The 13,510-nt window shown below is 40.3% G+C and overlaps 1 protein-coding gene across 3 annotated transcripts in view; it reads left to right on the forward strand.

Moving 5' to 3' along the window:
• Positions 1-13,510, forward strand: part of LOC306898024 (glycerol kinase 3) — a 115,398-nt gene that overhangs the window by 18,678 nt on the left and 83,210 nt on the right. For all 3 annotated transcript variants that reach the window (XM_079463234.1, XM_079463232.1, XM_079463233.1), the window contains exon 8: positions 13,111-13,177. In XM_079463234.1, coding sequence (XP_079319360.1) covers positions 13,111-13,177 — 67 coding nt within the window. The remainder of the gene's footprint in view (positions 1-13,110; positions 13,178-13,510) is intronic.

Here is a 13,510-nt window from a genome sequence, read left to right on the forward strand (position 1 = left end):
GACAAACCAGCCTTGGGTCGCAGATCTCTCCCAGCTGCTAGTAGCAGCCCCGTGGCCCATTCCCCTGAGGCGGGACCTCCTCTCTCAGGCAGGGAACACGATGTGGCACCCCCAGCCACGGACCTCCCCGAGAGCGTACTGAACACCATATCCCAGGCTAGAGCCCCGTCTCTTTGCCCTCAAATGGTCTGTCTTCGCCTCCTGGTGTGCACCACGCGGCGCTGACCCGCTGTCCTGTGACATATCGCTGATACTATCATTCTTACAAGAGTTGTTGGATAACGGCCGTGCCCCTTCCACGCTCAAAGTCTATGTGGCAGCTATTTCAGCCTCACATACCCACATCGGAGGAAAAGGAGTGGGCAAGAACGACCTTATCGTTCATTTCTTGAAGGGCTCCAGGCGGCTACACCCCCCTCGCCCTCTTACAGTTCCCACTTGGGATCTGCCCACGGTCCTGAGGGCTCTAAAGGGTCCTCCCTTTGAGCCTCTGCTATCTGCGGATCTCCGTTCATTAACGCTCAAGACCGTTCTGCTTCTCGCTTTAGCATCGGTGAAGCGTGTGGGTGACCTACAGGCTCTCTCTGTGAGCCCATCCTGTCTTGAATTTGGGCCTAACGACGCCAGGGTCGTCCTCAAACCAAAGGCATGGCTATGTACCTAAGGTGCTCTCTACTCCGTTCAGAGCACAGGTTATTACGCTCTCTGCTCTCCCCTCCTCCGAGCGGGACCCAGAGCTTAGTCTGCTCTGCCCAGTCAAAGCATTAAAAATATACATTGAGTGCTCCGCCCTTTTCAGACGGTCGGAACAGCTCTTCGTGTGCTTCGGTGACCGCACCAGAGGGTCCTCGGTCTCGAAACATAGACTATCAAAGTGGATAGTTGAGGCTATATCGCTGGCGTACTCTTCCTTGGGCCTTCAATGTCCCACGAGAGTTAGAGCCCATTCCACTAGTGGCATTGCCTCCTCCTGGGCATGGTATAGCGGTGTCTCTATAAAAGATATCTGTGCGGCGGCCTGCTGGGCTTCGCCGTCCACTTTTACAAGATTTTACAATCCGGACGTTCCGGCCCTTCAGGCCCGGGTCCTTTCTGCTTGAATTAGGTCGCTGAGCCCTGGCTCTATAGCCACGCCAGCGCCTAATAACTTTGGGACGATAACCGGACTTTCCCTGTTTTACCCCGTCTCCAAGCCAAGGCTCCGAGACTATCTGTGTTTTTCGTTCCATCTGTAGCACGGCGTGATTATACTGGTTCCCCATAGCGTCCTGCTACGCAGTACGAGTGAAGTATCGATAGGAAACGTACTCGGTTACTAACGTAACCTCGGTTCCCTGAGATACGGGAACGAGTACTGCGTTCCTTGCCGTGCTACGAGCTGCATTGTCGTCGCTTCAGTCGAAGTAACCTGAACCCCCTTTGGCGATGTGTCTGCTTATATAGCCATAAGCCCCGCCCATTTTGGCGGGTGCCATCGCCATTGGTCCGGCAGCTCCGCTACGATTGGTTTAAAGTTTTACTTTTTTCCAACCAATCACCGTGCAGTTTTCACTGCGCTATTGAATTGCTTCAGTCATCGGAGAAAAAGGAGTTTTCCCCATAGCGTCCTGCTACGCAGTACTCGTTCCCGTATCTCAAGGAACCGAGGTTACGTTAGTAACCGAGTACGTTTTCATTGATCAGTATTGACTAAAATGTATGTTTTAAGAACGTAAAATCAGAAATGCAGGATGACTTTTAGATTGATCACTTACAAACATCAGATGGTAATTGACACTAAAACAAATCAGAGAAGACAATTATTTTACTTTGTTTAAATTCCCATGGTAAATAAATGCTTGCTTTTATGAATCGGTATGTGCCCAAAAACACCATGCAGGCGTGACATAGTCACAATATTATTTGAATTAAACCTATCATGTTAATGTTAGTTACTACATTACCACTTCCTTGACCAACACAAAATTAGTGTAATTTTAAAGCTTAGAAGCTTGACTTTTCAGTGAATATAATAAATAGTCTGTCAATTTTATGACCGTTTATTTAGTTTCACCTGTCTGTTATCATCTGTAACACCGGCTCCGCCGACCACACACACCTCAAGGGCTATATGAAGGACTGAGAATAACAGGGTCTTTATTAATATATATATATATATATATATATATAAAGAAGTAAAAAACTGAAATACAGCACTCAATCACCTTAACTAGTACTAATAATAACATGACTTGAGTCATAAAAATCCCTACATCAATATCCCTATCAAAATGCCTCCTGAATTGTCTCTCCCTCTCCTGAATCCACCTCTTTTCAGTGGGCATCTTGGCTTCAAACAATACCCAAAATAGTGATAGGATTTAGGCATTTAACCATTTTGAATACAATAATTAATGTGATGCATTACTTCCATCATTCATTCTTCTTGCTAAAACGAAATGTGAGAAACTAACTATCAGCAGACATGTAGCTTAGTTTGCCTAATGCCTACTTACCAAAAATAATAGTAGCCTAGGCTGCTTGTCTGCAAGCTATCTGTCTTATTATTTAGGCTAAACGTGGCAAACTCAGCCTGGATTTATGAAGATTTTAATTAATTTCATAAAACTTGATGATGATGATTGTTCGTTTGTTACACATCACAAACTCACCTTTTGGTGGCCATTTCCATAACAGCAAAAAGGAGGACACTTTGCAGCATTTAGTGAGGCAAGAAGAATTGCATAGGACTTTGGTGTACTACAACACAATTATGTGCATCATATTGATGGTATCATGATACAGTGATTCTGAAACAGTCTACTCTATTCATTTCCAGACAATTTTTCGAAAAAATATTTAACCTAAGCCTAAGGGAAGATGTACCTGTGACAATTTTCTGTGCTGGCATGTCGCATGTCCCTTGACTACAATCGTCCACTTCACAGCGACATCCATGCAGGGCCGGATTGGGACTCATTTTCAGCCCTGGAGTTTCATGCCTTAGACCGGCCCACTTTAGTTTACAACTGACTATATTAAAATAATGATAATTAAAACCTCAGAATATAAGTCTGCAATAGCGCACTGTTATCTACAGCCTTTTAATTCATTGTATTTTTCAAAAATATCATAATTTCCAATTCAGTGAAAATACAGTAGCCTAAGTTTTGCTTCACAGTGAAGATTTATTAGAACAGTAAATAGCCGGACAATATCAGAATAAATTTTCTTTAAGCATTAGTGTTCATAAATATCCAAACATTGAAATGAGGAAAAAATCTAACAAAAACATAAAACAAAATAAATAAAAAAATATAAAAATAAAATGTATTGGACTGTCTAATGACACAAAAATTTATTTTTCAATGTTTTTTACGTTTTTAACAACAAATGTTTTTCACAAATATGAGAACATTAGTTAAATAATAAAACAAGCTACCCTAAAACAGTCAACCCTAAAACATTAATAAACGCCTGAGCAGAGCACTGGTCTCTGCAACTTTATCTATTACAGTGTCATTATCCAAAGACATGAGAATTTCTTTCTCAGTGCACATGAGCATGAATGCCTCAAGGTTCTTCTGGGTTAAAGTGCTTCTTAGCCTGTTTTTTATGAATTTCACTGTTGAGAAGCTTCTCTCACAGGCTACTTGTGTGATGGACAGTGTTAATAGCAACTTGTAGGCGAGTCCAATCACATGGTAGGCATCAGTTAGAAGATTGTACTGAGAGAGAATGAGATGAACACAAATGACACAGTTTTTACAGGAGGAACAAGTTTTGCTCTCTAGTTCGACATCCTGCTGTTCCATGGAAGGATGCTCATCACCACCTTGTGGGATTTCACTAGCTGTCCTGACAATGTAACCCTCCAGAGGGGACATCTTTAGTCTGTCCCACTGACATGCAAGGCTGTACAGTTCACCACATAATGTGCCAACTGTAGCCCTGTCGTCAAACTTAAGCAGACATTTGCTTATTTCTTCCAGAGCTGAGCTGGGTAGTCCATTTTCCCTCACATGAGCAAAGTTTCTAGGGTCTAAACAGGCAAAATCTGAGAAAAGTTCTGCATTAGCAGAAAACCTCCTTTGGATACTTCCTGTTACTGTATCTACAATGACATTGTGTACTTTTACCTCAAAGTCAGTATGAGCTGATGCTAGCTGCTCATCTTCTGCAAGCTCTCCTAGCATCCTTTTCTTTTTTCTGATCCTTCTCTCAGAAAAGGCAGCCTGCACTACAAGCTCACACTCTTCCTCCTCTTGCAACTTTCCATTAGCCCACTTCACAAACTCATCAGCTGCAGACTTAACTCCTTCAAAGTCCCTAGCACACTTCCTGAGACCCTCTTCTGTCCCCTCAACCAGACGTTGAGCTGTGATGATATCCATTCCCTTTGTCTGCAAGTATTTTGAAAGAGGGGATGTAAGCTCAAAAATGCGAAGGAAGAGTTGAGCAGTGACCACTGTCTCATACTTCAAAAAGCCTTCTATGAATCCCTTTGCCTTGGCCCTCACAGTTGGCTTTTGTGTACTGTCATCTATAATGGTGTCTAAAGTCATAAGCACTTCAATAAACAAGCCTCCCTGAGGATTCCTGAAGCACCCAAACACTTTACTTAGTGCCTGATCCTTAGCCCACCACCTAGTTGCCCCTATTGGGCACAGTCGTCTGTGATGCTTGTCCTGACTCTTCTCCTCCCACTTCTGCATGCGCTTGTATGACTCTCTTAAAAAAACTGCTACATCGTTAAGCAGTGAAAACAGAGATGCACTTTCCACAACACTGCCTGTTGTCTCTGCCAGTACAAGATTCAAAAGATGTGCATAACACCAAATATGAACCTGATTGGGGGAATGCTCAGAGAGGAGTGTAGAAAACCCCCTAAACTGACCCTGCATATTAGCTGCACCATCTGTTGAGTTGCCCACACATGTGCCAATGTCAATGTCAAGGTTCAGTAGCACTTTTTTCAGAAGCTCGACAAAATTCTGGCCAGTAGATGTATCACAGTCGACCACAGCAATCAGTCTTTCATGAATGACATCTGTTACATATCGAAGTATGATTGAACACTGGTCTTTGGAGCTGATGTCTTGGGTTGTGTCAATTTGAACTGAAAACATGCCAGCTTGTCTCACCTCTTCTGCTATAGTCATCTTTATCAGTTGGCTAATGACATCCACCACTTTATTTATTGTCTCTTTTGACAGCAGAGTAACAAGAGCACCTCTGCCTTTTGCACCAGTTTCATGCTGCTTTTTGCAGTTTTCAATGCAAGTGTTAACATGCTGTTGGAGGCAAATGTCATATCTACTCAAGAGTAGAATCAACTCCAGGACATTACCATGATTAACAGCAATGTTTTCTAAGCTATAACCTGCCTCTTCTTTATCTCCCCTGTAGCTAAGGCCACATTTGCCTATGACTTTAACAACGTCCACTATACGCTCCATCACCTGACGTTTCTTTTTCACTTGCTCAGCACGTAATGACATTTGGTTGCCAGTCAACAGGCTTTTCACATCTGCCTTTTGTATTTTCAGAAAGTAAGCATCTGCACTATCTCTGTGTGTCTTACTTTTTTCATGTTCCACTATTCTTTGGTGAATGTGTTTCCAGTCTTTCATGCCTCCCTTTATGAAAGGGCCATCACTTACCAAAGGTGCAAATGCCAAACAAACCGAACAGTACAGAGATTGGGTTTTTTCACAGTAAGTTAGCCACTTGCGGTTTGTTCCATCTTTGCTATTGAAAACCTTTGGTATAGGAACATTTGGGATTTGTCGAGGATGATAAGAAAAAAATGTATTTATTTCCTGTGACTGAGGTCGAGCAAAGTAATCAAAACTATCTACAGAATCATCTTTATCTGCCTTGTTTCTAGCTTGTGGTTCTGGGTTCTGCTGCTGTGTTGTTGCCTCTGCTATCTGTCCCTGAGTAGGCTCTGGTCTCCCTTTCACACTTCCTTCTGTATCCCTAGACTCGAGTGCACCTGTATTTAATCACAATAAAAGCATTCTAAAATCTTTAACATATTTGACATGGAAAGCACGTTCAAATGAAATTAAATCAAATCAAAGCCAATTCAAATTTCCAAATGTCAAAATATGCAGGCTTAATTCATATGACTTTTATTCTATTCCCTTTCAATTGTGGGCTTTGTAACTATCGTTTGATTAAAAATATAATGGGTCACTAGTAACACTTGGGCATAGAGAGTTGTTATATTGTAAATAATGTGATCACTGCAAAAAAATGCTTTTTTTACTTCGTATTTTTGTCTCGTTTCCAGTCCAAATATCAAAAGAATCTTAAATCAAGATACATTTACAAAACATGATTTTTTGCTTAAAACAAGCTAGCCTACACTATCTGCCAATGGGGAAGAAAACTAATTGTGTTTCCGTTTGAATTAAGATTTAGCTTGTTTTAAGCAAAAACATTTTTAGGTGTTTTTTCAGAAAACAAGACATAATTTCTTATGCCATTTCACTTGTCTAGTAAATGTATCTTGAATTAAGAATATTTAGATATTTGAACTGGAAACAAGAAAAAAATAATAAGTAAGAAAAGCATTTTTTCGCAGTGATCATGTTTGCTTATTCACACACACTGTGACTGTCCTACAACAACAGCTTACCTGCTGTGTCATTCACAGTGAGAGTCTCTGGCATGATACAACTGGGTCCTGGCTCTGTTTCTGACACTAAATACAATTTTAAACATTTATTTCTGTTACCACAAATATCATTAATTATCACAGGGCATTTTTCAGGGCTCTTCATTACTAGTTCTTCTGAATGACAATCCTACCTGCCCATTCTGGTGTATTGGGCTCATGACTGGAGCTTGGTAATGTTACTGGGCCTGGCTCTTCATCACTGTTATCAACAAACTGGACTAGAGGCGGCTGCTGCTGAATAGCTACAAGAAAACGTTTGATACATGAACGGTGGTTTTGCAGACAACTTTGTTTTGCACGGCCGCTAGCATCTTGCAGTGCTCCTAATCCTAACTACCTTAACGTTATCTTACCGGCCGTCTCGTCGTCTTCATTTGGTTTGTGAAAAAATGTGGTCAGCTTCGAACATTTAGCCGCTTCAGTTTCCAGAGCTTTCTTCTTTTTTATTCTGGCCTTTTCAGCGCCGCCTTTGCGCTTTCTGTTATCCATTTTTATGTCTGACGTTTTTTTATTTTGAGCAACGAAGTGCCGCTGTCGGGGGCGGGGCCACGGAGTCAAAAAATAATCACGTCATCATTAACCTGCAGGCTGCACTCTGAGCACCCTCTGAGTGGGGCTGCGGTAAAATAATAAATAAAAAGATTAGGGCTGCTGTGATTGCAGGCAGCATAGGGAAAGCAGCATCCACATTTCAACCGTGCCATGACAACACCGGCCCTCGCGGCCAAAAAACAGACCGGCCCACCGGGAATTCTCCCGGTGCTCCCGATTAGCCAATCCGTGGCTGCATCCATGAAAAGTGTCTCTACTGCTTTTTTATATAAAGTTGTGCTCTTTTGTCCATTCCGGATTAAATGAGGTCTGACGTTTCAGCAAGTTACCGTTATGATATGACGACGCCAGCACGTGGACTCCACGTCGTGGAGGCTTGTTAACGTTTTTAACCAATGATATATCAGGTATTTATTTGACAGAAATCCGGACGTATAGCCACCCTAGAGTCGTATCACCCGATAACCGCGATCTCCTTCTAGGGCCGCTTATGCAGCCTCAGCTCAGGTGCCTGTCGCGTGCAGCGCTGCAGCCATGTAAACAGAGTTTGCATTTCCCATTCTGACTTTCACTTTATTTGCCCGAATATGGAAGTGAATGAGGCTCTGCATTTTTTTTTTTTTGTGAAATTCTGCATTCATCGTATGATTTATTTATTTATTTTCCACCTCGGAAGGGCAATGTGAGTCGAGAAGGGAAAAAAGGGCAGTTGCCTGGGCTGTGCATACCCTGTCCCCAGCAACCACTGGAACAAGACATAGGTGTTTATGATGTGCACTTGATCTACTTGCACACCGCTCGTCTCCTGGCTCACTCTCTCGCTGCAGACCTCGCTGAACAACGCCTCCCTCATTAGCACTAGCATTTCCTTCAACTGCAAAGGTCAAGCCGAGGCGTATCAATTTTCTTTTGGCCATGCGTCATCATGTCATAGGAACGTGCTTTGGCAATTTTTTGGAAGGAGCTTACTTTTACAGTCTGATGCATTTGCATTCATACAAATGGTGTGACCGGCCCTTTAAATAGGGCATCTGTGATAACTCAACATTTCTGCCAAATACCCTTTACATTCACAGTTGTTTGGTTAAAAGGCTTACACTTTGTGTGCAAGTGTGTAAAGTTTGCTCGTAACTTTAAAATCATATAAATTGTTCCTCTATAGACGCTGGGTAATGATTTCATTGAGCTAATTCATAAAGGTCCACAAACTACAAAAGTAACAATCAAACACAACAAAATATAGGGCTTTTCACAATGTACATTGTTCCAAAGCAGCTTTATAGAAGAAAATAATAGTAAATAATATATACTATAAATGCAGTCTCCCGATGAGCAAGCCAACACGGCCCTCTGTGTGAGAAAAAAAACCTAAGGGAGAAACCAGCCGGTAGGAATAGGTCCCCACTGACATGTCCCGGCTGCACTCATTGACTTTGATTAAAAATGTTTATAACAAATGGGGAGGGCTTATTAGTTGTGATTTAGTAAATTTAATTTGTTGAAACTGTTTAGGTGTAATTTTGTCTTATTTTGTGATCGATATCAGACAAAATAGTAAAGGCGTAATGTGTAATGAAGGCATGTCTGTCTGGCACAGTAGACCAAACATTATCTAGAATTTCCAAAATGGAGTTCAGGATTACAGAATAGTAGAACACAACCACCAGCAACACTTTTAATTTTTTAATGTTTTCAACACAACAACTTAACTGACAATTGGCATTTACCATTCATGAACTATGCTGCTTATTTTCAATCAATTAATTGACAAGCTATAATGCCTTTCTTTGTGCATTGCCCCTATCGTTGTACATCCATGTTTTTTTCCATAACGTGTCTTTCGTCCTTCAACCTGAAACAGACAAAAACTGAATATTACACATTAATTTTTATAAATATATTTTAGTAGATTCAAATGAGAATGAAAAGTGAATTATTGGTCCGGGCAAAAGCCAGCTATAAAAGGGCTCTGCATTGTGACCATTTCATTCACATTTGCGACTGGATCGAGTCTGTGCATAAATATTCAGACGCACTAGTGCAACTGACCTGATCTAAACTCATAACCCATTTAAATACAATCAAGTCAAGAAACTAGGACTCCAAATTTGCCTCCATTTATATACGTGACATTATGCACTAGGATCGGCTGCATCTTATGCTAGTCAACTGAGTGGAGTTTCCCGTTATGAGAATGGAAAATAAGCTTACACGCCATTTAGTGCTTTGCTTTTTACTTTCGGTTCTGAGGTGATGTCTGTGGATGTGCAAGTGTGCGTGAGTGTTTCATCAGGTGTGTGTCTGGCATAACTGACACTTGTTGGATGCAGGATAAATGTTTCTGTGTGGCATTTCTTTGAGCGATCGCCTAGCGTTCGATAGCTGAGCTAACACACTTTCTTTACTATGTTCCTTTTCGTGCTAATAAATAAGTGTTTGGTTGCCCCCCACTTTCTGGAAGAAATAAACAAATAAACAGTTTTTAAGTGTAATGCACAGCAACAGAAGTGACCTTTCCCAAATTGGCAGTCGAAAAGCGGAGAAGCTAATGGAAGGACTGCCCACTATATATGATAAATATTCCCAATGAGTTATTAAAGAAACTATTTATTTAATAGTGCTGCGTCTGATCTCTCTCTTTTGTTGCAGTTTGAGACCAAGTAAAGAATCAAAGTTCACAGGAGACTAACGTGCAGTTTGATGATTCCCTGCGTGTTTCGGTTTGTCTCTCTTCTGTGGTGGACAGTATTCTACAGTATAATAACGTTTTTATTTAAACGTGGCGCAGTTGATGAAACTGTAATGTGGTGGACAGGTCTGGAACTACTTTATAGGTGTGCTTTTTCTGAAAAACAATGCACACCCTTAGAATCTTCTCAGCCCCCTCGGTATAATCGATAATAACCAATAAGCTTGGTTTATCATTTTTGTGCATGCTTTACAGTGCCGACTATATGTTTCTGGATAGGTTTTCTGGATAAAAACAATTAACATTTATCAACTAATTTCAGTGCTTTATAATCTACATGGAATACAGAAATGTTTTGGCTCTGGTTAGACTTGTAAAATGATTTATTGTCATATGGAACTGCACATTTAAAGAACTACTCTTTTGGTTAAAGTTTTCAAACCGCTTTCAGAATGGGCAGCAGACCCCGTGAACACATCGACACCCATAGCTCAGTGTGTAATGGTCTGATTGATTTAAAATGATATGAGTTAACTTATTATATTATTTTAGACTTCAATTATTTAAGACTTCAAGTATGATAATATTTTATTTTATAATTTAAGCTCAAAGTGTGCTTAATGGGTATGTGAGCTTAATAGGGTTATTCAATATTATGTAAATGATATGTAGATTGACCGTAGTCCGGGTATAAATATGTGGCCCACAGCTCTACATTTGATATCTGGGCCAAATTATAAACTTAACAGCTGGCCCATATGTTGTTTGCCACGTTAAAAACCGTGCCACATTTATAATGACGAACTGAATACAGCAGTGAAACCATTCATGCCTTAATGAGAGAAAACCGATCCCAGCAACGCACACGCACAGGACTGAAGAATTTGTTATCTTTTCCAGAACTGCGCTGATATTAGCTCAATGATTCGTTCAGGTAAGGAAGCCTTTTCAACACCCGAGCTGCAACCAATCCATGACAAAAAACAGAAGTAAAGGGAAATTGCAACCTTTTAAAAGGATATTTGGGTATCGAGCGATGTATTGCTTAATTTTTTGAACAATAGCCTTGACTTTATAATTGTGAAATAAAACAGTGTAACTGTCACACTATTCATAAACTTTGAAAAAATATTTTTACTTGTAGGCTGCTATTTTTTTGTCTCAAAATCTGTGATGTAAAAATGGTTGCAACCTAAACCTGTTTTCTTTCGGCAACGCCGAAGCACACACATATTCCATATATAACAGTAAAATATGACATGTAAAACATATGATCAGATATACAGTGCATCCGGAAAGTATTCACAGTGCTTTACTTTTTCCACATTTTGTCATGTGGGCAGCCTTATTCAAAAATGGATTCAATTAATTATTTTCCTCAAAATTCTACAAACAATCCCCCATAATGACAACGTGAAAGTAGTTTGTTTGAAATTTTTGCAAATTTATAAAAATAAAAAAACGAAAATAGCACAGGTACATAAGAATTCACAAACTTTGCTCAATACTTTGTTGAAGCACCTTTGACACTAATTACAGCCTCAAGTCTTTTTGAGCTTGTCAAGCTTATTTTTGGGCAGTTCAAAACTCTAAGCTCCATCAAGTTGGATGGGGAGAGTCGGTTCACAGCCATTTTCAGATCTCTCCAGAGATGTTCAATTGGGTTCAAGTCTGGGCTCTGGCTGGGCCACTCAAGGCCATCCACAGAGTTGTCCTGCAGCCACTCTGGCTCACACTAATTTTCAATAGGACACTCTTGCATTGTGCTTTGGATCATTGTCCTGTAGGAGAACAAACCGTCTGTGTAATGAGTTAAGTGCTCTGTAGTGTCCGAAGTGGGTCTACAACCCTGGTCTTCCTGCTGAGAACACAACTTAACTACCTCTAGACCACCGAGGAACCATGTGCAGAGGAAGAAAGAACCAGGAGGCTGAACCTGTTCCCAGTTATGCACGCTTTACTTGGCATTAAATACAAACAAAGGGCAAAATCACAGTCGAACTAAAACAAAGGTGTCTAAAGCAAAAACTCAGGTTCCCTTTCGAGAGCGGTCACTTCGACATTGCGGAGACCGCATATGAAACTCCTCCTCTTTTTCACTTTTCTGAGTATTCCATGCAATGGTAGGCTCAAGACGGAACGGGGAACAAAGCACTGGCCAAACTTGAATAGATAAACAACAGGTGATGCGAATTATAACTAATGAGCTGTGCTAATAGTTCTTGGTTGGTGCCACCTAGTGGTTGGGAGAGTCGTTGCAGACAAATCCTTATAGTCTGGTTGTTCCAAACGTCTTCTATTTCTGATTAATAGAAATTAAAAAAATAAATGAATTTAATAATTATTAATAAATATACAAGTAAACATCACATAAATCTAAGCTTTATTTAAATTTATTGTTATAACAATTATCCTGTGTCTACAGGCGTTGAACCCCACATCTTGCTGCCATCTCGCAGCTGACCACCATCGACACCTTATTGATTTTAACGAGTATGCTCATATAGCCCTGTAACAGTCAAACAAGCTTAAAGTGACCTCTGTGATTTGTACTCAATACTGCATTTGAATGTGGAGTATGTGTTAACTCGCTGTTTATGAAAGTCAAATTTTCCTGAATTCATCAACAGTAGTAATGGACAAAGAAAATATATACTGTATATTATGTTTATTTACATTACGTATATGTATCTATGCAAGCAGTGAACCACATATTAAAAGACGTAAGGTATATTACTGTGATGTGTATTTCATGTTGTGATGTGGTCATTTACAATACTTATCGAAAATGGCAGGTCACATGTTACACAGACATTAAAAAGCGTCTTTAACATGCGTATTATTTTAATGTAACGTTAAGTCAACTTCCAAGATGTGTGTGCGTGGAGCTGACCTTTAAACTAGACATATTTAACACTGCATTTTCACAGCAAAATCACAAATGTACTTTACTATGTAGCATGTTACAGGTTAACCTTACACTACAGCACTTTAAAAAATGCGACTGCAATGCAATGCAAATCGTTGTTGGCTAGTAATACTCACTTTAGAAAACACCTGCCTCCAAAACAAGTGTCCTCTATTGTGTTTGCTGAAGTAATGTTTTTTAAACCATCACACCAGTATTTATTCACCAATTTATTTAAAAGTGTATACCTTTGGCAAGAAGAATGTTTTGTAAGTTACATTTTTTATATTTCAGATATTTTGAGGTACCAATGGACATTCTGCCAAAAGTGAGAAGTTCTTCAGAGATCTATGGTTTAATGGTAAGTGGTACCCCATATAGAGGAATGGATGCATCTTATAATAGCATCTTGCTGTATATTGTTATGACTCTCTTTGGGCTGGCTGATATTAAATCACCTATGAGTATTTTAACGGTCCTCGCTGTCATGTCTGACAAAACTAGCATTTTGCCAGTGCAGTAGGTGGTGTATTTCCGACAGAGTAAACAAGGTTCCCTTGTGTTTTCAGAATTGTGTTTGACTTGAGAACCTATCATCTCCGATTATACTCTTGAAAAGGCAAATGAACTTGGCGAATGGGAAGGCACGTGCCCATTCACTCACCTTTTTGTTCTTCAGAACCTGCGAGGCTTA

The sequence above is a fragment of the Barbatula barbatula genome (assembly GCF_947034865.1).
Source record: "Barbatula barbatula genome assembly, chromosome: 8".
Taxonomy (NCBI): Eukaryota; Metazoa; Chordata; class Actinopteri; order Cypriniformes; family Nemacheilidae; genus Barbatula; species Barbatula barbatula.